The 23,593-nt window shown below is 66.1% G+C and overlaps 1 protein-coding gene across 1 annotated transcript in view; it reads left to right on the forward strand.

Moving 5' to 3' along the window:
- KCNAB2 (potassium voltage-gated channel subfamily A regulatory beta subunit 2) overlaps positions 1-23,593 on the forward strand; it is a 46,985-nt gene that overhangs the window by 17,668 nt on the left and 5,724 nt on the right. Inside the window, exons 4-11 of the mRNA XM_054721182.1 lie at positions 9,528-9,571; positions 10,199-10,236; positions 11,773-11,852; positions 14,509-14,553; positions 16,095-16,139; positions 17,237-17,280; positions 18,023-18,109; positions 21,735-21,820. Of these exons, the coding sequence (XP_054577157.1) occupies positions 9,528-9,571; positions 10,199-10,236; positions 11,773-11,852; positions 14,509-14,553; positions 16,095-16,139; positions 17,237-17,280; positions 18,023-18,109; positions 21,735-21,820 (469 nt within the window). The remainder of the gene's footprint in view (positions 1-9,527; positions 9,572-10,198; positions 10,237-11,772; positions 11,853-14,508; positions 14,554-16,094; positions 16,140-17,236; positions 17,281-18,022; positions 18,110-21,734; positions 21,821-23,593) is intronic.

A 23,593-nucleotide genomic window follows, 5' to 3' on the forward strand; every position in this document is an offset into this window, starting at 1 on the left:
GGTGCCACTCGGACTGGGCCCTGCACCCCGTGCGCCAGACCGACGCCCTGGAGCTGCAGCGGCTGCGGGAGGTGCGGGCGGCCGCCCAGGCCCGGAACATGGAGAGCTTCCTCCGCATGCACGGCCTCTCGCTGGACGGCTGCACCGCCCGGCGCACGGGCATGAAGTACCGGTAAGGGCCGGCGCGGCGGGAAGCACCGGGACACGGCAGGGGGCAGACACGGCGGCAGCCCAGGCAACCCGGGTAACGGCCCTGTTGTGCGCTGGAGTAAACATCTTGTGTTTAAAAATTCCGACCATGCCCTGGCCAGTGTGCTCAGTGGTTAGAGCATCGACCTGCGGGTTCGATGCCTGGTCAAGGGCACGTACCTCGGTTGCAGGTTCGATCCCCGGCCCAGGGGCGTGAGCAGAAGGCAACCTATCGATGTGTCTGTCTCACATCGATGTTTCTCTCCCTCTCCCCCTCCTCCCTCCCTTCCACTCTAAAAACCAGTGGAAAAAATATCCTCGGGTGAGGATTTTTTTTTTTTTAATTCCAACCACGTAGAAACGTGGCAGAGGAAGGTGGGGGACTGTGCAGCCCTGTCCTCCAGAGACAGGCACTGCGTGTGGGACATTGTGGGTGACGAGGGGATGCGGTTTCTAGAGAAAAAGGGGGAGACGCGCTCGCCGGCTCAGGGTCATTGCCGAGGTGACGGCACAGATGGGTGAAAAGGCTCAATCGCCCGCTCCAACGACAAACCCATCCTGGCGCCAAAACCCGGGGGGAGGGGTCCTGGGGGAAGGCTGTGCGCCCTCCTTTGCGTCCTCGCGGGAGGCGGCCCTCCACAGGGGCCTCTGGGCGGGTTGCTGTGACTCTCGTAGCGGAGGCTGGGGCTTCACGGTTCCTGTGTCCTCCGGGTGACGGGCGTGTGGGGGGCTCAGGAGCTCGGGAGGACATCCTGGTTAGCTCGCTGGTCTCTGAAATCAGCACCTGGGACAGCACCCGGCCGGCCCACTTGGGCCTCTGACGGCCTCAGCGAGCGGCCAGCCCCGGAGCTTGCGTGTTCCTTTCTAAACTGCATCCGTGCGGCTTTATTCCTGTGCTTCCCGGGGACAAGCCCTCGCCAGAGCCAGTCGGCGGCCAGAAGGGACCCCCCCCCCCACTCCCGCCGCCCAGTCTGTGTACCGTTGCCAGATTTAGCAAATTAAAGCGCAAGATGCCCATGTACACTTGAATTTCAAATAAGCAACAAATGATTTCTTTTTTCTTTTTTTTAGTGTAAGTACGTCCCACGAGATGTTTGGGACGTACTTATACGAAAAAGTGAGTCGTTGCTTATGGGCGTTCAGATTCCACGGGGTGACCTGCATTTGACCTCTGCTCCCTCCTCACTCGGGCCCGGGGTTACCTGGCTGGTCTCCCGGGAGCAGAGCAGAGGCCAGTGGGTTTGGGCCTCCGGCTCATTGTTTGACGTGCTTGTGGCTTAAAGAAACAGCACTCCATTAGATGGCAGCCCTGTGGGGCCCAGTACCTTGCCAGAGCTCAGAAAAGTGGATAGCACCTCTCGAAGCTCTTGATGAAATACAGCTTCCCAGGCTCAGCCCCAGAACCACTGGCTCGTAGGCCTGAGTGGGGCCCAGGGACCTGCATGTGGAGCAAGCTCCCCTGTGGCCTGGTCAGGTGCTGAGCAGCCCTGCAGGGCCGAGGAGCACCCCGAGCCGGGGGCAGGGCCAGGGGCAGGGCCTTTGTCACCTGCAGCTCTCCAGGCCTGGGGGCTCCGGCAGACAGGGCGTGTGGTCCTGCGTGCAGGGTCCAGCTCGTGGAGGGCTGAGCTGGTGAAGGGCCAGCACCGCAGGCTGCCATCCACCTCCCCCCGACCCCCGGGGCCATGTGGACAGGCGGGTCCTGGGGCGCCCCTCCCTGGCCTCGGTAGGTGGCATCTGAGACCTGCCAGGGCCTTCTTGGCGAAGGCACCAGCTCTGCCCTCCCAGCCCCTCTGTCCCCCAGGTGGGTCGGGGTCCCACCCTCAGGGAGCGGCTCCTGCTGCCACGTCAGGCCCGTGTCCTGGGGAGGATGAAGGGGTACACTCACCGGTGGGGAGTGATGGGAGAATCTCCCACCGGGGCCGACACGGACTCGCACCTCCAGAAAGCCCCTCTACGCTGGAGGCCCACGGGGCGCACGCCATCTGTGAGCCCTTCCGGAGGGCCAGGCCCCGTGTGAGCGCTCTGCAGGCGCGATCTGACCTGCGCTGGACCCCGAGACCACTGGGGCTGGGAGAGAAGTCGCCGCCCCGAGCTGCCCAGCTCACCCGCAGGGAGCCCAGCACCCAACGCCGTCTGAGTCCGAACGCCTGTGTCAAAAGGCAGGGCCGGGGCTGGGCGCACGCTCAGCCGCCAGCGTGCACACCCCCCTGGGTGGGTCTTTCCTGGGCCCTGTCAGAGCTGAGGGTGCAGCCAGCGGGGGCTGAAGGTGTCCGGGGCCCGAGCTGGGAGGGACACAGGGCTCCCCGGGCCACGCCCCTCACTTTGTCATTGGAAGTGAAGCCCCAGAGAGGGCAGGACGCCCACCTGGGGTCCACGGAGGGTTAGCAGCGGAGCGTGGGCTGCCCCTGCCCCCTGCCTCGGTCAGCGCCCTTTCCCAGCCCCTCCCGAGGGCAGAGAGCACACAGACGTGGGCTTTGGCAAGGCCCACCCGCAGGGGCAGCGTCATGCTGGGGGTCAGAGGGCAAAGCCTTCCCGCCGACAGGGACAGCTCCCTGGGTTTCAGGAACCCCGTAAGGGTGAGCGTGAGGGTGGGAAGGGAGGGTGGCATGGGAGGGTCTATCCACTCATTCACTCACTCGCCGAGTGTTTGTGGCACCTGCTGAGGCCTGAGCACCAAGTCAGTGCTGGCACTTCCCGGCTCTCCGGCCCCTGAGCCCAGTGGCATCATCACCCAGGCGGAGCGGGCTTTCTCCTTCACGTCTGGGCATCTGGCTTCTTGCGCCAAGCCCCGGGGGAGGCCCCACTGGCCTGGGCAAGGACCAGGAGCAGATGGTGCCGCCGGAGCCGCTGTGAGCTCAGCCGCCCACTGGCTGCGCTGCCTGCCTCTCCCCGTCCTGGCCGGGCGGCCGTCAGCCTGGAGCAGCCTGTGCCGCCGCCGGCCTCGGCCAGGGCAGAGGCTTGTGCAGTCGCCTCGTTAATAATGAATCGGCCGGTGCCTCCTGAGCCTCCCGCCCTCATCCGATGGACCTGGTGGGAGTCCCAGCCCCTCGGTGTGCGGCCCCGGGAGCTGAGCGCCAGGCGCCCTCCCGGAGACTCGGGGAAGCCTGCACGGCAGCTGCTCCCGGAGCCCTGGCCTCCGCCCGCTGCCCACGAGGGGCCCGCCCCCCTCCCGTCAGAGGCTCCAGTGTCGCTCATTGGTCAGGAGTAACTGGCAGCCCAGCCCGCTGGACACTGGGGGGGCCGGGCAGCCAGAGCCAGAGGGTGAGGGCGGAGGAGGGACCGAGGAAGAGGTGAGAGGTCTCCCCAGCACCGCCAGAGATCCGAGTCCCTGGCCGGAAGGTGCACGGCGTCCGTTCTCCGTCCTGGTCTGAAGGAAGGCCTCGCAGCTCCTCCGCCTTCGGGGATAAAGTCTCTCGTCCGAGAAGGGGCCGATGACTTCGGAGCCCGGAAGGCGGGGGGAGGCGCCCCGGAGCTGAGGGCCAGCACCCCCCAGCATGCAGGTGTCCTTCGTGTGCTCCGAGCATGGCCTCAAGGGCCGGGGCCCCGACGAGCGGCTGGGCCGGCCGGCCGCCAGCAGCCCCAGCCTGGGGACCCGCGGCCGCTTCCGCGCTGTGGCCATGGTGGCCCGGAGCCTGGGACAGCTGTCCGTGCAGAGCCACCCAAGCGTCAGTGACGCCGGCGGGAAGCAGCCGGGGATGAAGTATAGGTAGGAGGCGTGGATGGCTCTGCGGACTGGGGTGGTTTGCGAGCTCAGAGGCCAGGAGGGGGCTCTGGGAGCCGTGGCAGGCGGGGGGGAAGTAACAGGGAGGCTCGGCCAGCCCCCCGTTTCTTCACGACGCAGGGAGAGGGGGTGTCTGGGGACCTGTCTGTTCCTGTGGGGGGGGGGGGGGGGGGGGGTACCATCGCCACGCCCTCAGTGTCAGACTGTGATCCGGTGATGCTTCCTCTTCCCGGGAACCCCGGGCCCTGGCCACAGGCCCCTCCCCCCACCCCCCCCCCCCCCGGACACAGGGCCCGCGGGTGGTCCGAGGTCTTTGCAGCCGGGCCACGGTGACTAGCGTTGGTGTGATGGTCCGGGACTACCCAGTGACCATGGGGTGACCATGGGGTGGAATTAATGTCCCCTCCCCGGCCTGAGCCAGACCCCCGGCAGGACTGTGGCCCCGGGGCTCGGAGCCGCCTCCGGGGGTTCCTGCGGGTGCCCAGCCCCTCGGTGAGGACACTGGCGGTCACGTGTCCCTCTGCTCGGGCGCAGGCCCCCAGGGCTGCAGGCTCCCACTGTGTCCTGTTCGTGGAGACAGTTGGGGGGCAGGGACCCTCCTGCCACCCCTTGCATCGCACCCCACTGCTCCACCCAGGCTCGTGCCCAGAGGCTCGGTGGACTCGCCCCGGTGCAAAGGGGGGCCCAGCTTTGTGCCAAGGGCGCCGGGGGCAGGGTCGTGGGCACCCTGCTGCGGGCCTGGCCTTCCCGACTCCCCGTGCGCCCCTCTGCCGGAGCCGTATTGGTGGAGAGCAGCGTTCCTGGGGGGGGGGGAGGGGGAGCCCGCACGGTCCACCTTCGGAAACCGGGAAGGCCGGGCAGGCGCTGGCTCCTGTTCCGTGATCAGACGCTCCCGCGGCCCGAAAGGCCACAGAGGCTCCTGCTGCGTTTCAGGGGGTGTCAGGGGGTGTCAGGGCTGGTGGCAACTCGAAAGTGAGGGGCCGGTCCTGACAGAGGAGGTGCAGAGATTAACCCTCCCCACAACCAGGGCCCCCAAGTGGGACCTGATGCGAAGGCACCAGGTCGTAGTCCTGCGCCCCCTGGAGGTGAGTGCTGGAACCACCGCGTCCTTCCGCCCCTGTGCCCATGGCCCTCCTCCCGGGTCCTGGGGGGGCCTGACACTGTGGTGAACCTCCGGGGAAGGCGTTGGCTGCACCCTCTGAGCTCAGGGAGGGCCACCCAGGGTGGGCCCTCCAGTCTGGAAGCTCTGGGGGCTCAGTTCCTGTTGAGTGGGGATCACAAGCTCAGAGTAAACAGGACACACCGTTTCACTGATACCTGTCACCCCTGCCATCTTTGAGTCCATCCCGGTGTGCTCCGAGGGCCGGTTCTAAAAACACAAAGCGCTGTGTGGGTGGAAGGAGTGGCCATGAACGCGATTTCCCTCCCGAGAGCCTCAGCCCACTGAGGAGTAGATCTCAGAGCCTGAGTGCTCAAGGTGACTGTGTGCACCTGTGTGCGCACATGTGTGCACGTGTGTGCACATTTATGCCCCTGTGTGTGCACCTGTGTGTGCATATGTGTACATGTGTGCACGTATGTGCTCATGTGTGTGCACGTGTGCGTCTGTGCATGCACCTTTGGGCTCCTGTGTGTGCCTGGGTGCACCTGCATGTGCATCCGTGGGCACATGTGCTGGAGGCAGGACGGCCAGGCAGTGAAGGGACAGAGGTGTTCATTGGGCTGGGCCGTTGCAGTCTGAGGACCTGGGCTCAGATCCTAGCTCCACTACTTCCTAACCCAGGACCCACCTATCCTTACGTGTGGCCGGCGGGAGAGCTGCACTTGGGGTGCAGGAGGGGAGGTGGCTTCATCCTCTGTGGGGTGTCTCATAGCAGCTGAAATGGAAGTCAGAACTCAAACCACGGGGCCCCCTTGCTAAGCATGGGGTTCCTGCTCATGGGAACCTGCCCCACAGGGTTCCTGCTTAACAGGGCATCTGCCCCACGGGGTTCCTGCCCCCAGAGTTCCTGCCCCATGGAGTTCCTGCCCCACAGGGTTCCTGCCTCACAGGGTTCCTGCCCCACAGGGTTCCTGCCCCACAGGGTTCCTGCCCCACGACCACCTGCCCCTGGGGTTGCTCCATACGATTGTCCGAGGGCCACGGCCAGGGTGCAGGGGCTGCAGGATGTGAGATCCCACTCTGCCCCCACCTGACCTCCTCAGGAAGCTGACCCTGCCAGGGCGTGATCCCGGCCAGCCTCCAGCCACGCTGTCCAGTGCGGGAACTGAAGGTGTGTGGACAGCACAGGGCCCCGCCCCTGCCAGAAGGCCCAGGCGCTCAGTGCAAAGTGGGAGTCAAGCCCGGGAGTAAGGGGGGAGCCAGCGAGGTCCTGAGTCTGCCCAGGGCCTTCGATCTCACCCCGAGTTACGCCCTGGGGGCCCCGCCCCTGCCAGGCCCACCTGAGGGAGCCTGGAGTCTGAGCGGGCAGACCTGCTGACGGGCAGTCACCGCATTGACCGGAAAACGTCCCGGTCCCTTCTCCATCGAACCGGCTCCTCAGAGCCACGCTGCTCCCACCGACCACGCGTTGGCCCTCCGCCCAGATGGCCGAAGGAAGGGCCTGGACCATTTTTAAAGCGTCTGTAACTGCCCAGAACCTGGGCGCAGTGTTCAGCGGTTCCCGGCACCCGATGGCCACGTGACCTCGGCGCTGGCCTCGGCGCCTCTCTTGGCGAAGGTTAAAGCCGAGAGTCCTCAGCAGTGTTTTTCCCAGACCACAGGAGAGAAAGAGCCAAATTAGCGGAGACCAACGTTATCTGGGCTTAGAGATTTAGCCGACTATTTAAAACATGTTTTCATTGATTTTAGAAAGAGAGGAAGGGAGAAGGAGATAGAAACATCGATGAGAGAAACATCAACATCGATTGGCTGTCTCCTGCACTCCCCCCGCTGGGAATCAAATCCGCAACCCGACCACGTGCCCTGACCGGAATCCAATCCTGACCTCCTGGCTCTCAGGTCGATGCTCAGCCCCCGAGCTGCACCGGCCGGGCTTAGCCAGCTGTTCTGTCACTGCGTCACGTTATCATCCGGGGAGAAGCGTCCGTAGGAAATGGCTTTGTGTCTTGAAAGTTTCGAGCGGCAGCACGTCACCAGCCGTGGTCCAGACGACGTGGTGATGTGTCGAGGGCCCCACCCCCACGGGGCAGGGGTTTATGCAGCTTCCAGCCCGGAGCCCTGTCCCTTCTCATTTCTTCTCCCGAGGCCTGGCAGCGGATGGCAGAGCTAACGCCATCGTTTTCACTGGGAGACGCCGTGAGCGGGGTAACCCTGGCATCACGTGCGTCCTACTTTTGCTAAATTATTCCCGTGGGCGGTGGGGGGAGAGCCGCTGGAAAGCTGTGCGCCGGAGGCTGCCCGGCAAGGGAGGAAACTCAGCCCGCCTGGTGGGCGAGCGGCCGCGCCGTCTACAGACACAGACACAGGCGGGCTCAGCCGTGTTGTGTGTCCTCCCCTGAGTACGTAGCACGGGCTGGCGCCGGGTCCCACTCCAGCACCTGGACTCACCTAGCCCAGGGGCCGGGCTCTGAACACCTGGGCGCCGCAGACAAGGTTCTGAGGTCCCCACGTACGCGCCCACGTCCGGGGAAGGGCTTTCTCAAAGGGGTCTGTGCCCCCAAAACCGGTAAGAACCGCTGATCGGAGCCTTCGGTTCTTTTGGTTTCGTTACCAGACTGCTTCCGAGCAGGGGCCTAATTTCTCGCCACACCTGCCTTCCCGCTCACGCGGGGAGCGTGACCTCAACTCGGAGCACACCTGGCCGGACCGAGTGCCGGGGGGTGGGGGATGGTGGGAGGTTGAGCCTCTGTCCAGCAGTCACAGTGCGGGTTGCTCTGGATTGGCACATACGAGCGATGCCATTGGGTTACGTCACGCTTTATAGGAAAAGACAAGGCAGCCGCCATCCCCTCTGAACACCTGCGGCGTGAAGCCCATTCGATTGGTCCGTGTGAGGGAGAAGGCCGCGTCCGCGCTCCGTGCTGTCTGTCGTGGAACCGGCACGTGCAGAGTCAGCGTCCTGTGCGCGGTGCCCGGGCACACGTGCCGGCTCGGGGCCTCCTGGCCGCCCCGAGGGAGGCGGCGTGGGGAGCCAGTCTGTGCGCGGTGCCCGGGCACACGTGCCGGCTCGGGGCCTCCTGGCCGCCCCGAGGGAGGCGGCGTGGGGAGCCAGCCTGCAGATGCGCAGGCGGGGGCCTCGGGCCCAGGGCGCTCGGCCATGAGGTGGGGCCAGGATTTGAGCTCCAGCTGCGGAGCCTCCGCCCGACGTGCCCGCCTCCCACAGAGAAGCCGCGCCAGGGCGTCCTCACGCGGGCCCGGCCCAGCCCGCGGGCGGCCGCAGCAGCGGGGCTGGTTTTCGTGGGAAACCTGACAGGGACGCCGGCGACTTCGAGGTGCCGGGCGTTTGGTGGCGCCTTAAACCGTTTCCACGCCGCCACAAGGTTATGGCATCCACACCTCGCCGTGGGCTGCCTGTGAAGGGGTGGGGCCCAGGCCTTGTAACCAGGGAAACCGAGGCTGCGGAGGGTCAGCGTGGACCCTGTCAGAGATGGGCAGGGCAGGCTCGGGCCTGGAGAGAGAAACTGAGGACACAGCACCCGCTGAAGTTAGAAGTGGGGGAGCCCTCGGGGAAGGAGGCGGGGCTCACAGCGGCGCCTCCCGCATTTCTCGGACTCCCCGCCGCCTGGAGGGGTCGCCCCCGGGCTGGTCCCAGGACCAGGCTCCCGGCATCGGGATCCCGCCGGGAAGGGGAGTGGCCCCGGAAGGTCAGGGCCCAGCTGTGGGGTCACCAGCTGCCACTTACCAACCACCACCTGGCAGCTCACGTCCGTGTCCCCAGTAATGGGGGGCGTGCCTCGTGGCGGGGGGCGTATCCTGGAGCCGGCTGCCTGGGGGTCACACAGAGGCTGGGGCTCAGCCCAGCAGCACCGGCAGCCCACTCCTGCTGCAGGGGGCCGTGGCCCAGGCCGCAGGGATGACTTCCGCTCCACTGCTCGGAGGACGGGGTGAAGACAAAACCGCAGGCGTGACACGACGGAGGGGAAAGAGGTCATTCCGGGAGGACCCCGCGGCCGGCGCCACAGCCGCGTCCATCTCGTTTCAGCCAGGAAACGAGTCGCGACGTTCCATTTTCCCTCTGCGGTGGCCCCGTGGTCACCAGCGTGGCCACCAGCGTGGCCTGTCCCAGCCCCGCGCTGAGCCCCGTGTGCACGTGGGGCGGCAACAGTGGCCCTTCACCCCGAGAGGCAGCCAGCAGCCGGCCTCTCTCTGAAGGCTCCCCTTGGTGTCAGAGCCTCCAACAGCGTTGGATGGGGGGGCGGGGAGCCGGCTCTTGGAACAGTGGGGGCTGGGGGAGCTGCAGTGGGAAAGGTGGGAGTTGGGGAGCTGCACTGGGAAAGGTGGGGGCTGGGGAAACCTCTGGGAACAGTGGGGGCTGGGGAAACCTCTGGGAACAGTGGGCGCTGGGGGAGCCCCTGGGAAAGGTGGGGGCTGGGGGAGCTCCTGGGAATGGGGGGGCGGAGCCTGGCCGGCGGGCCCTGCCCAGCTGCTGAGAACTGACCCGCGTTTGTCTTTCAGGAACCTGGGCAAGTCGGGCCTGCGGGTCTCCTGCCTGGGCCTGGGTGAGTGTGGGGCCCCTGGGTCCAGAGCCACCAGGGAAGCAGGGCTGTGGGAGGGCTGAAGGGGACCACCCCCAGGGGTGGGAGCTGCCCCCAGAGCCAGGATGGGTGTGTACCTGTTACCATGGTAACAGGGAGGGTGCCTGGGAGAGGACAGGGAGTGGAGAGACAGCCTTTTCCTTTCCCAAGCTGTGAGCTCCGTTCCCGGGTCACGCTGTCCCCCCACCTCCGTGGTGCACACACAATGCGCCTCCCACATACACACACACACACACACACGCACGCACGCACGCACGCATGCACGCACACACACACCCCGGCCGGCAGTAGTGAGGACCTGCCCCCTGTCCCGCCCCCTGCAGCCCGTCCCTGGAACAGCAGCCACTTTAGCTTGAGCCCCAAGGAGCGTTTCAAAGCCCCACAGCCCGCTGCCTGCTCTGGGCACTGACTGTCCTCTCAGTTTGAAGTTCAGGTGTCCAGCCACGCCAAGGACACGCTCACCACAGAGCAGGGTGGCGCGGCGGCCTGTGGCCGTCCCCTGGGCCCTGCAGCCTGAGGCCCCAGCACCCGGGAGGGGAGAACCCACTTCCCCGGAGGCTCTCTGACCTGACCCTGTGTGTCTCCTTCCAGGAACATGGGTGACCTTCGGAGGCCAGATCACCGACGAGGTGAGACGGGCCCCGTCCCCGCCAGGCCCCAGCGAGGGCATCCCCGAGGCAGGCGGTGACGCCTGCTAAATGCCCAGTGAGGCCGCGGCCCCAGCAGCCGCCACAGCTTCCCTCGGTCTCCTGTGCCCGGCCCTGTGCCCGGCGGGAAGGGTGAGCCGCAGCGGTGGCACCACACAGCAGCCAGATGCCCGGGGGCTCAGCCAGTCCCGCAGGCCCCGGAAACTCAGTCCTCCTGCAGCGTGCCAGGAAAACCAGGGGCAGGTTTCCAAGCTGAGCCAGTGCCGCTCCCAGCTGCCCCTGCAGAGCCCGCGTGAATGTGAAACCTCAGCACAGCCTGCCGAGGCCGCTGAGCCGCAGGTCCCAATAGTTTTGGGGCAAGAGGAGGGCCGAGCAGCATCTCCGGGTCCGTGTGGAGGGGACGGTGCGTCCCCAAGCCGCTGTGCCCCCGCCGCCCGGGCAGTGAGTGGGTGTCTGGGAAGGGAGGACAGGGGCCTTTGCGGGAGAGGCATCTTCCCATTTGCCTTCCTCGCCGTCGGAAAGGTTGCATTTAAAAAGTAATCCGTGACTTCCCCTGCGACCTCGCTAGCCGTGATTGCTGGCTTCGTTTTCATAGCAAAGGGTCTGCTTCCGTCAAAACCCTGATGCAGGCACTTGGTGTGTGTTTTTAAATGTATTTTTATTGATTTCCGGCCACCAAACTGGTCTGAGCGTTTCGACTGGAAGCGGGAGCCCCGAGCCCACGTGGGCCACGGGAACAGGTCGCGCCTGCCTCGCCTCTTTCCCCGCCGCGGTGGCTCTGACCTCACAGGCCGGTGACCTCATTCCCAGGGCACTCGCTGCACTGCCCGCGACGTCCCCGTGGGAGAGACGGAGACCTGGCCGTGGCGACCAGCCAACAGGTCTCCCTTCACGTCCCGGTGGCAGCCCACTGCCCCCCCCCCCCACACGTCTTCATCGGGGACATAGTGACATGTACGGCTACACTGGGGGTCGTTTCCAGAGGACGGGAAGCTGGGAGGACAGCAGACACAACAGATGACAGATTCAGGGCCCCGAGAGGTCCTGGCAGGTGACACGATCGCGCGCAGGAGCAAGGGGCATTTCCGTGCTCAGTCTGCCCGGTCGTGTCCGAAACACCACCATGTCGAGCCCCGGGGGCCCACCTCCCTGCGTTCGGGGGGGGAGAGTGCCCGGGGTTAGTCTCCAGCTGGCCGCCTGCGGGGTCTGAGCCGGCGGGGCCGGTGCCACCAGGAAGCGGGGCGCCGCCTGGGCTGCGGAGGAAGGCGGGCACTGCCAGGCGGCCAGGCCCACTGGGCGTTCCTGAGGAGCGGCCGCCTGCAACTCCCTGCTCCCTGCCGAGCCCGTGTCTGAAGGCAGGCGCCTGCCCAGGAATGCCGAGCAGAGGCCTGTTAGGGTTACCCGGTGTGGGGCCTGGGCCTCTGGGCACCCCCGGGCCTCTGGGCACCCCCGGGCCTCTGGGCACCCCCGGCTGGCAGGACAGAGCCGCCTGCCAGCAGCCCCCGCTTCTCGTTTCAGATGGCAGAGCAGCTCATGACCTTGGCCTACGACAACGGGATCAACCTCTTCGACACGGCGGAAGTCTACGCGGCGGGCAAGTACGTGTCTCTCCTCGTGGGAAAGGGGTGTGGCCACGGGTCCCCCTTTTCCTGCGACCCTCGTGCGCCTCCCCCTCTGCCCGCGTCTCTAAGCTCTAAATGGCTCCAGGGCGGGTCATTTTCCTGGCGCCTGGATGGCAGAACGCTGGGACAGGGGTCACTTGCTGAACTCCCCATGTGCTCACACACCACGGCCATCTCAGCCCCTCTGTGCCAACGCTGCCGTGCCCGGCGAGGGCCGATGAAGCTGTCACCGGCTCTCCGCCGTGCCCGTGGCCCCCTCTCCTGACATCGGGGCCGCGGGAGGCAGGGCAGAGCCGGCCAGCAGGAAGCACTTCCCTCTTGGCAGCGGGCTTGCTCCTCCATTATGTAACAGCCCTGCTGGGCCAAGGCTGCGGCCTGGGCTTTGGGCCGGGCTGTAATCAAATCACCCCTCTCCGCCTCGCCTGCCTCGGGTTTCCAAAGTCAAAGTCGGCTTTGCTTGTGAAGTCATCTGCTGGCTCTGTCCCCTCCCTCCGCCCCTCTCCCGCCTGACAGCTGTCGGGGCTCCTCCTCCTCGGGGCGGCACCTGCAGCGGGGCTCAGGGTATCTCCGCAGCCTGCACGGGGCCACAGCAGCGGGGCCTCGACTCAAGTCCTGGCCCAGGGTCTGAGGATCTCACAGCCCTGGGGGCCTCCACTGGGACCCCCAACCCCCGTCAGCAGCTCACTGCCCCTCCCAACCCCTCCAAACGGGCAGCCGCTGCCCATCACAGTGAGACGCTGTCCAGACCGAGGAGCTGCCTGAAGGCCGGGGTGGGAGGCCCATGCGGAAGCCGTGCCGCAGCCTGCACCTGCCCTGCACCAGGCTCGTGGGCAGCTCTGCGCCGCCTCCTGCAGAGGGCCCAGCCCCTGTGCACACACCTCACGGGAGCCACACTGCGTCACCTCCACTCCCCGGTGAAGGGACACCAGGCTGGGCAGCTCGGGACTAGCACCCCGGGTCCCGGCGCCGCGGGGCCTCCAGGAGGCCGAGGACTCGGGGAGCAGCTTCCGGGGGCTGTCGCTGCCCCTGGAGCCCACCGCCTCCGTCCTGCTCTCCACGCCCCCGGCCTCTGAACCTGCCCACTCACCCCCATCAGGGCCTCAGTGCCCGCAGCCACCCACACGGGAAGAGGGCGCTGCGCCAAGGGACAGGCAGGGAGGACTGCCCGGGGCAGGGCTGCCAGGCCGCTCCAGGGGCGGGGGCCCGGCGCCGTCCCTCTCGCTAACCAGGTGCCAGTCGCGTAGCTTGCTGAGTGCCCCCTCTCGTGCTGGTGCTAATTTGGACGCTTCCCAGAGGGGCAGGGCTTCTGTGCCCTGCCGGACGGCGCCAACCTTACCAAGTCCACGGCCACGGGCAGCAGGCTTTGGCTAACCCTGTCTCAGTGCCCGTGAGCCAGGCCCAGCCTGCTTCTCTCCCCGCCCTTTCCTGACCTTTGTCCCACAGTGAGGGCCCGGGCTGAGGAGGAGGCCGGGCTGAGTGCCTTTCTGAGCATCCTGACCGCGAGCGCGGAGAGCTTTCAGACGCTGCCAAGCAGCTCGCCAGCCAGAGCCCATTACCCGAGCGCGTGACTCAGCGCTTCCATGGAAGGGAGCGCCGCGCACGGTCAGCCCCGGCCTGCTTCCACTCAGGAGCTCTGCTGCCAGCAAAACGTCCTCAAAAGTCAAAACCTAAAGTCGCGAGTCCGTCACTGCCGAGGGCCGGAACAGTGCCCATGAGGCCGGGGGCCCGAGTTTGGTGCAGGGCCCCGAGGGACGCCAGACAGGGCGGACGGGCCAGCAGGGCGTCTGTCTCATCCAAACACAGGAGACCAGAGGAGCATGCACACACATACACGCACATGCACACGCGTGCACACATGCATGCACACACACGCACATGCGCGCGCACACACACACACACGCACGCCTGCTGGCGCTCTGCCAGAACCCCGCCCTGGCCCTGAGTCCCTGTCGGTTGTCTCTGAAAACAAGATGAATGAATAATTTAACTTTTAAAAACATACCTGTCTGGCCCTGGCCACTGTGTCTCAGTGGTTAGAGCGTCGCCCACACCCCAAAGGGTCTTGGGTTCGATTCCCAGTCCAGGACACGGACCTGGGTCGCACGTCCATCCCTGGCCTGGGAGGGGCCTGTGTAGAAGGCAACTAGTGAATGTGTCTCTCTCACATCGATGTTTCCTCTCTCTCTCTCTCTCTCTCTCTCTCTCTCTCTCTCTCTCCCCCCCCTTTCCCTCCCTCCTCCCTTCCACTCGCTAAAAATCAACGGGAAAATATCCTCGAGTGAGGATTAGCAGACACACAGGAAACCCTTCTTGTCTGGAAACTTGGCACGTCACGTGGCAGGGTCTTCCCGGTGAACTGCCCGTGGCCGGGGGGCCGGGGGCCGCTGGCCTTCCCTCCGGGACTCCGGCTCCTTCCGGCGAGGGCCAGAGCCCTGCGGCCGGGACAGGCGCAGGGACACGTGCCACGCCCCTTCGTGGGGCGCAGCAGCCACGCCTGTCCCTGGATGAGCTGCCCGAGCCGGGGGCCTGCTGGCTCCTGGCCCGTGCCCTTCCCCTCGGGGACCGGTGGCCGATGGGCGGGGCGGGGTGCTGTGCGCGGTAACCACATCTCCGTGTCTGGCCTTCTTTGCAGGGCTGAGGTGGTTCTCGGGAGCATCATTAAGAAGAAGGGATGGAGGTAGTGCCTGCTCTCTCTGTGGTCGGTGCCCAGGGCCCACACGGGGGGCGGGGAGGGGAGCCGGGAGGGAGGGGGCTCCGTGAGAGGCGGCGGCTCTGGGCTGGGATTGGGCGGGCGAGCGTGGCTCGGTCCCGCTGCCCCGTCCTGTCGCCAGGGCAGTGCCCGGGTGGTCTCATCGCCGTCCCTCTCAGACCTGCACGTCCCAGCATCCCTCTCTCGGGGAAGGGGAGGATGTCCCGGAACGAGGCAGCCCCGAGCTTTCTCCAGGGAGCGGGGTTCCCACGGGGGGTCGCCGCCCCCAAGGAGCCAGGGGCTGTGACGAGGTGGGGTGCCAAATTCCGTCCTCCCAGGTCGGCGTCTCTGCTGGAGAGGGAGCCGTGGGGGCCCGCACACCCCATCTGCCCCTCCCCCTGGCGCGGTGAGGAGGGCCGGGGTCCCGGGGCAAGGTTGACCGGGTGAGGCCAAGCAGAGCCGGCCGTGGGAACTTCTGGCGGCCCTGGGTGCCGCGGGGTGGTCCGAGAAGAGAGGGTGCAGTCCCCCCGGACGGGACCGCTGTCCCGCCTCCTGGTCGGGCTGACCCCAGGCTCAGACCCCACCCCGCCCATGGCCGGGCCTGCACACCCCACTCACCTGGGAAGTGGTGGCTCTAAGACCGCCTTCACCTCAGGACCCGCACCCCCCCCCCCGCTGAGCTGGGCCCCGGGGAGCAGGTCAGGGGCCCCCGCCGCAGCCCCGGCTCCATCAGGGGCAGACACGGCTGGTGGCCCAAGCGGCTCGGTTTCCAGGAACTCCAGCCGCTGCTGCAAAGCCGGCCTCCCCTCCGGCCCCGCACGCACGGCTGACGCCCCACCCAAGTGTGTCTTTGTGGCTCTAACTGATCCCAAAGGAAGTCCCTCCTGATCCCTAAGGAACGGAGATGGCTCGCGGTAGCCAGTCCCCGATTGTGTCTCTGGTGGAGACAGGAGAATCGGGGTCACCGCCCCGCCCGTGGGGGACGCTGCGCCCGCGCTTGTGGCTTTGAGGACCTGTGTCCCGAGCGGCCCTGGGGGCGGGCACGGCCTCGGGGTCACTCCCCCTCCCCCGCCCCTCCAGGACTGGCGCGGGTCCCCGTTCGGCTCAGGGAGACTTAAAGCAGGAAAACAGCAAACCTTCCCCCGCCCCACCCCAGGCTCTCAGCGCCCAGCCAGCATCCCGAGCCCCCCGAACCCCAACCTCCCTCCCTCAATGGCCCCCACCAGCGTCCCACAGCTCTCCTGCTACAGTGTCAACGGGATGCGTGGCCGGTGTCCTTCCGCCCTTGGCCCCTGAGCCTTCCGTGGCCCCGACCCGTGGGTCCAGGTCGGGGAGTTCACCCACGTGGCTAGTTAGTTACATCCACGGGTTGTCTCCTGACGCCACGCGGAGCCCAGGGTCCGGGCTCGACACAGCGAGGACATTGAATGACGGGCACCCCTCTTCACCCAGTGCTCCCCGATGAGAAGGGTGGGAGGGCCCCCGAGGGACCAGGTGCAGTAACACCCCTCCTCCTGCTCTGTCCACAGACGGTCCAGCCTGGTCATCACCACCAAGATCTTCTGGGGAGGAAAGTAGGTGATGATCCGGCGGCAGGTCCGGCGGCCGCAGCCCCGAGCCCGCCCACGCCCCTGACTGAGGCGGCCCCGGGTGGGGGAGGGCGGAGCCAGGCCCTTGCCGCTCAGGCCCCCGGTGCCGCCGCGGGTGGGCTGGCTTCGGTGCCGCCGGCTGCCCTGGCTGGCGCCCGTCCCTATGGAGGGAGGTCAGGTTCCCGAAAAGCGGCTTTGGCTGCGTCTGTCTGTCTGCAAACCTTGTCTCGCTTTTATGTTTGCGTTCGTGGGTTTGTCCGTTTTTGCTGATCACAAAGGCAGCATTCTAAAAATTCTGGGAAACAGATAATTGGTGAACTGTCCAAACCACCCTACCTTCCCTGGGCCACACCTCCACCACCACCACCCACCCCCTCCCTTCCCCCCCCGCCTCCGGGAGCCGCCCATATTCTCTGGGGCTGGACCAAGCCAGCTTCATGGGAATTACAAATATGGCTCATTCTTTAAAATATGTGTTTATTGATGTCAGAGAGAGAGAAACATCTGTGATGAGAGAGAGTCATTGATGGGCCGCCTCCTGCACGCCCCTCACCGGGGATCGAGCCCGCAGCCCGGACCTGTGCCCTGACCGGGATATGGTTCATTCTTAATCTTTAAAAAAGTCCATGCCAAGCCCTAACCGGTTTGGCTCAGTGGATGGAGCGTCGGCCTGCAGACTCAAGGGTCCCAGGTTCGATTCCGGTCAAGGGCATGTACCTTGGTTGCGAGCACATCCTGAGTGGGGAGTGTGCAGGAGGCAGCTGATCGATGTTTCTAACTATCCCTCTCCCTTTCTCTCTGTAAAAAAATCAATAAAATATATATTTTTTAAAAATCCATGCCAAGCAGAAGAGCAAATTGAAAAACAGGAACCGCCCCCCCCCCACAGCCACCCCCACCCCAGCACGGCCAGGAGCAGCCTGGGCCTCCCCCCCCACCCCCGCCCGCCACGCCTGTGGGAGCGCCCCAGTGGCCTGGTTTCAACCCCGAAGTGACGCATGCTGCCCTGCCTTTCTGCCTAACGTCTGCATCACCAACACCTCCCCCCACCGCCTGCCCTCGCGCCGGGGCCTGTTTTTCAGAGCGGAGACCGAGAGGGGCCTCTCCCGGAAACACATCATCGAAGGTGAGGCCCCCCTGGGTGCAGAACTGAGGGTGCGCACCCTCCCCTCCCGACGAGCACAGGGCCCAGGCCTGGGGACACCCGGAGCTCTGCCCCCACCCCAGTCCGGGTCCCGGGGGAGGGCCTGTCGCCCTGGGCTGGACAGTGAGCCTCCGGCAGGACAGACAGGCCGGTTCCGGTCAGTGCTGATGAGAGGGAGCGACGTCACTTCCCCAGGCCTCTGGCGCGGCTCAGGGCGCGCACCGCCGTGGGGGCGGGGAATGGGGAGCACCAGGCGAGGGTGGACGTCAGACACGGCCCGAGGGGCCCGGCACGCGGAGCACAGGGACGGGGCGCTAGCGCGGCCATCTTCTGTATTCCCAGTGCCTCCCTGCCTTTCTGTCCACGTTCACGTCCATCCACTAACAGCCAGAGGACGGCGGGGGGGGGGGGGGGGGGGGCCTTGCCACCCCTGCCCCAGCCCCGCACCCACTCCAGCTCTGCTCTGACCCCTGCCGGGTGCAGGGTCACGACTGGTGCGTTTCAGACGCCCTCGGCCTTGGGTGCGGGGACACCACATGACCTGCCCGCCCTCCGTGTCACCCCACGGGCCACGGGAGACCCGGGACGGTCCCCCCACATCCCAGCACAGGGCATTGGCTTTCTCCCCTGGCCTCCACGACCCCCAGCCGCCCGCCTCGTCCCTTCCCCCTCCGGCGCGGGCGGCGGCCCAGGCCGTCTGTGACCGTCCCTCCGCCTCCCCCAGGTCTGAAGGCCTCGCTGGAGCGGCTGCAGCTCGAGTACGTGGACGTGGTGTTTGCCAACCGCCCGGACCCCAACACGCCCATGGAAGGTGGGTTCTCCGCCGGCCGGCCCCGAGGTCCACCTGGGGCCTGAGGGCCTCGGCACGGGCCCCGCGGGGCACCCAGGCCGGCGGGGCGGGGAGGCCAGGCCTTTGGGGTGGAGAGAGCGGGCAAGGAGGCCTGAGCTCAGCCCCAGGCTCCCCCCCAGCCGGGGCACCTGGCGCACCGGGGTCCACGCCTAATCCACCCCGGGTCCCCGTCCTGGGCTCAGGGCTGTGCATGCTCTCTCCTCCCGGCTGCTGAGAGTTTGCAGCTAAATGGGGTCACCAGACCATGGCTCGTTGCACCCGCTCCTTCTCTCCATCGCCTTCCCGGAGGCCTCGGCTCTCTCGCTCGGTCCCTTAGAGGAGAAGAGGCGCCAGGGCTTCGCGGAGCGGTTTTGGTTTCTCAGGCCTTAATTACTCTTTCGCCTCCGCATCCCCCCCTCCCGGCTCCCCCAACCTCCTGCTTCTGACCTTTCTCACGTGCTTTCCTGCTTCGGGACTTGGGAAATTAGGTCGTGTTCCGTTATTTTTCCTTCATTTGTTGACACACATACGTGTATATACATATATATATACACCGTGCGCGCATGCGTGTATATATATGCACGCGGGCTTTCTAACGCGTGTTCTGCGGAAGTGATTTGTGCCTCCCTGCCGTGCCCTTTGTCATTCCACGCCTCCCGTGTTCCCACAGCTGTCAACTCTGGTCTCTTTAAATCTCTTTTTATCACCAGGGGACCCATTTAGTTCCTCCAGGTCCAGGACATTCATCATAGAAGGTACCCAGTGCCCTCGCCCGGCCATGGCCCGTGTCCGCGCTGCATTTTATGAGGCAGTGGCTTTATTCACACGCCTCTTCCCCCGAGGACAAACTTCTCCATAAAATGCATAAGGGAAACAGTGCCGACACCCTGCAAGGGGCCGCTGTCCTTCATTCTCCCGCCCTCTGTGCATGCCCGCCCCCCGCCTGGCGGTGCTGAGGTCCTGGGGCGGCCGCGGGGCCCCTCCTGATTGGGGGGTGCTGCGATCAGGGCCTAAAACCTTGACGCTGGATGGGCCGGGGCGGGGATGGGGGAGGCCAGGTTCCCACCGGAGCGAACACATCGGGGATCCCCGAGTATGTGGCCCCCACAAGTCTCCAGAATTCATGTTCACTCAGCCCCTGCCCCACCCAGAAGCAATGGACCCCATGCGAGCTGCCCCCACCGCACGCTGGCTCCCGTGAGCGTCCTGGTGGGCCTGGCGCTCATGTCCCTGGCGCTCATGTCCCTGGGAGGGCTGGCCACCTGCCACTCACCCCCTGCTGTGTGGCCTGACCCCCCACTGGAATGGAACATTGACCCCCTGGAAGGACCCCCTCATGAGCCGGGAAACTGGAGACCCGGGCAGCCTCTGGCCCTGTGGCCCCTGCCCGCCCCTACGCTCAGGGCCCAGGACCCCACCCCGCGGCAGGCCTCGGTCTCCCTGGGGACTGAGCTGAGTTCCACGGTGGCAGGGCTCCTGCCTGCCAACTGGCACTGCCACCTGACCCGCCCATGTATTATTTGTGGCATGGCGGGAGATGCCAGGGGTCTGGGCGGCCGCTGCAAGGATTTGTTCGGCGGCATTAAATATTGAGGCGAAGGACAGGTCCCTCGTTGTCCGTGTCTGGGGCCACTGGCGTCCCACTTGGGCAGAGGGCGGAGCGCCATGGTCCGTGTGAGGGCACCGTGGTCCCGGGGGTGGGCTCCATGCCCGCCGGCCACCGCCTGGGACCCTCCGGGAGCCCAGCAGCCTTGGCCCAGGGCACCTGCCGCCAGGGCCGCCGCCACAGGCTCTCGGGCTACCGCGTGGCCTTGACCGCAGGCTGGGGCGGCCTGCCCTCTGCATGGAAGGCACTGCATCGCGGCCCCTCCTTAGGAGGGAGCTGCCGGGAGCCAGGCCGGGAACGGGGCCCTGGCTCTCCTCTCCGGCATGTGGCCTGCGCCTTGGCTGAGAGACGGGGCGCTCGCGCTGCATGGCTGCAGGTCCCGGGAGTGTTTCTAAAGAGCCCGACGGGGCGCCCGGCCGGCACGGGGCTCAGGGCTCGGATGTGGGACCCTCGAGCCCTCCACCCGACACCGCTGTCCTTCACGTCGAACGGTGTCTGCAAAGGGCGGCCCCTGGGGCGTCCGGGGGTCCGGGCTCCCTGCCAGCCCGCTCCCCTCCCTGGGATGGGGGTGGGGGGACGGGGCTCGGCCTGCAGGTGTGGAAGCCCAGGTGTGAGTTTTGCGGGGTCTCCGCGCCCCGGAGACCGCCACCCCAGGAGCCCAGCCACCGCAGCCTTCTACAGAAGGGCCTTGGCCTGGCCCGTCACGCTTTGTTTTAGAAACACTTGTCAGCTCCCCCGCCCACTGCCTGGGCAGTCGGACTTGCAAGCACTGTATGGGGCCTGGAGACATCTGGGGGAGCGGCTCCCCCCGCCCAACCCCAACGCTGAGACGTTGGAGACTGAAAATGTGAGGCCAAGTTCTGTTTCAAAAACGACAACATCCCCACGAGCGGAAACCGCCCGGGAAGGAAAGCCGGCAGGTTTCGCTTCCCAGAGCCTCTCCTGAGCCTCGGGGCGCCCTGGGGGGGTCCCCCATTTAAAAGGAAGGCGGTCTCAGCAGCTGAGGTCCTAGGACACGGGGACACGGGGATTCTCGCTGCCCCGTCTGCAGTGGAGACCTTGACGTCCCGCTGCAGCCTCGGGCCTCCCCAGGAGGGTCGCCCAGACCCCCCTTGCGCTACGGGCAGAAGCCACCGCCGCCCTGTGCTGGGGACACGCTCCGGCCCGGGACGGGGCTGCCATGTCTCCCCTCGCTCTTCTGGGCCCCCCAGGCCCTGCGCCCCGTCCCTGCAGATGCCACGGTCACTTCGCCCTCCCATTCTGCAGCCCCACTGAGAGGGAAGGGCCCGAGCAGCCGCCCGGCAGCAGGCAAACGCTGCGCCTGCCTCCGCGGCCTCCTGCCAGCGTGGCTGTGACCTTAATCCCCACCTGCTCTGCCGGGGGGCGGGCCCTGCTTCCTCCCGGGACCAGAGAACTCTCTAGACGGGCCTCACATCCTTCCATCTCCCCCACAGCCCTTCTCACCTGACAGGGAACACCCAGTCCACCCACAACCCTTCTCTCAAAGATCCCAGGAGGCCTGTGCTACTGGGGGAAGTCATTTTCAAGACCAATTGCTTGGTCCTGGCCGGTGTGGCTCAGTGGATAGAGCGTCGGCCTATGGACAGAAGGGTCCTGGGTTCGATTCCGGTCAAGGGCACGAACCTCGGTTGCAGGCTCCTCCCCAGCCCGGGCCCTGATCAGGGCACGTGCAGGAGGCAACCCATCGATGTGTTTCTCTCTGTCTCCCTCTCTCTTCCACTCTCTCTGAAAATCAATGGGAAAATGTCCTCGGGTGAGGATTTTTTTAAAAAAGACCAGTTGCATGGAGGAGGTCCGCTTTTGTCTGTCGCCCCGGACCCCCGCCCCCCGCCCCCCGCCCTGGGAGCCGGGAGTACAGTGCTTGCAAGAGGTCGTTGCAGCGCCCTGTCCCTGCTCTGGCGCCTGTGTTTGCAGAACGCGCCCCGCTGGGCCCCGTGCCCCCGGCCACCCCCAACCCGCCCTCCCCCTTCTCTCCCGCAGAGACTGTGCGCGCCATGACCCACGTCATCAACCAGGGGATGGCCATGTACTGGGGCACGTCGCGCTGGAGCTCCATGGAGATCATGGTACGGCGGCCTCGGGCGGGGGGGGGTGCGCGGCGTGGGCTCCTGCCGCTCTGTGCAGGGACTCGGCGGGCTCCGGGCTGTGGGTCCCGGGGGCACGGGTGCTGTGACGTGCGGCGGTCATGGCTGCAGGCCTTGAGGGGTCTTGGTCCCGGCACGGGGTGCACTGACCTGGGTTAAGGTGGGGCTCACCCCTCTGAGCCTCCCTCCCCTGTGGCCCAGGACTGTGGGGACGGCCTCCCGGGAGGCTGTTCCGGGAGCGGCCTGAGAGCAGGTGTCCAGCTCCGGAGACAGCCCTCGGCCCCGGGCACCGAGCTCTCGGCTCTGCCAGGGCCGGTAGATGTAGGGGCTCTGTGCCCTGGCTGGGGGGCGGGGGGCTCCGTTGGTTGGAGCATCGTCCTGTGTACCAAGGAGGTGGCGGGTTCGACCCCAGTCAGAGCAGCTGCAGGAGGCAGCAAATCCTCCCTTCTCTCTCTCTCTCTCTCTCCCTTGCTCTCTCTCTCCCTCTCCCCCTCATCTGCTAAGATCAATTTTTAAAAAACACCTTTTTTTATTTAAAAAAAAAAAGATGAAGGGCTTCGTGTGGACTAACTGCCATTTAACCCTCACAACGCCCTGTGAGGTCAGTGCTGCTGTCCTCCTGCTTCTCAGAGGTGCACGCTGAGGCACAGAGAGGTTAAGTGACATACCCAAGGTCACACAGCTCGTGCTGAGATGAATGCCCGGGCTGTGCCGCTCAGAGTCCAGGCTGCCTCAGAATCTGGGTGGCTGTTGGGCCCCACCATCCACCTCATACTCCATGCTGTTCCCCCTCCCGAACCTCAGGAGAGCATCCCTGCATCATCATTTCCCTCCACGGGAGCCTGCCAAGGCCAAGGGCGGCGGGTGCCTCCTCAGGGTGGGGGTGGGGTGGGGGCTGGAGGCTAGAGGCCAGGGGACTGTCTTCCCTCTCCGACTGACCCACAACCCTGGCCTCTAGGCCCCTCCCAGCCTCAGTCCTTCCCATCCCCTTCCCAGAGCTCCCACACCGGACGCTCCTGGCTTGGGTTTCATCAGAGAGTCCCAGATTCCCACCTCATCAAAGAAATGAAGCGGGGTGTCCTTTGCAGTTAAACGCAGCCCTAGCGGGCCCCCAGCTCCATCAGCTGCGCGGTGGCACTAAGGAGCCACCAACGCCTTCTCCCCATTTCACAGACGGGAAAACTGAGTCCCGCGGGGAGGGAAAGGGCCTCCCAGGCTGGCACGCAGGGCTTCCCCGGGGTCTAAGTTCAATTTTTAAATTGATCTTAGAAAGCAAATGAGGGGGAGAGGGAGAGAGAGAGAGAGAAAGGGGGGCGGGGATTGGCTGCCTCCTGCAGCTGCTCTGACTGGGGTTGAACCGCCCCCTCATTGGAACACAGGACGACGCCCACCACAGTCTGGTCTGCGGAGCTGAGGCTCCAAGTTCCAGGAATGGGCGGAGGCGGCCACGCTCCCTCCTGACCAAGCATTTTCTGGCCGTGCCATCCCCCCGGGTCCAGGGCCCTGGAGTGACGACCCCAGCAGCAGCCACACGGCAGGCGGGCACTGAGTGTGCCCCTGAGCCAGGCTGTCCGAGGGCTGCAAACACCACTGCCCGTTTGACCCTCGTGACAGATGGGGAAACTGAGGCCCGGGGGGTGAGCCCCTTGCCCAAGGCCACCTGGCCAGGAATGCCAGGAGCCAAGTCCCTCAGTCCCTTCAGCCACCCCCTTTTCCCCCGTCAGGGCCGGGCCTAGCAGGTGCCGGGGATAGCTG

Source organism: Eptesicus fuscus, chromosome 9 (assembly GCF_027574615.1).
Source record: "Eptesicus fuscus isolate TK198812 chromosome 9, DD_ASM_mEF_20220401, whole genome shotgun sequence".
Taxonomy (NCBI): Eukaryota; Metazoa; Chordata; class Mammalia; order Chiroptera; family Vespertilionidae; genus Eptesicus; species Eptesicus fuscus.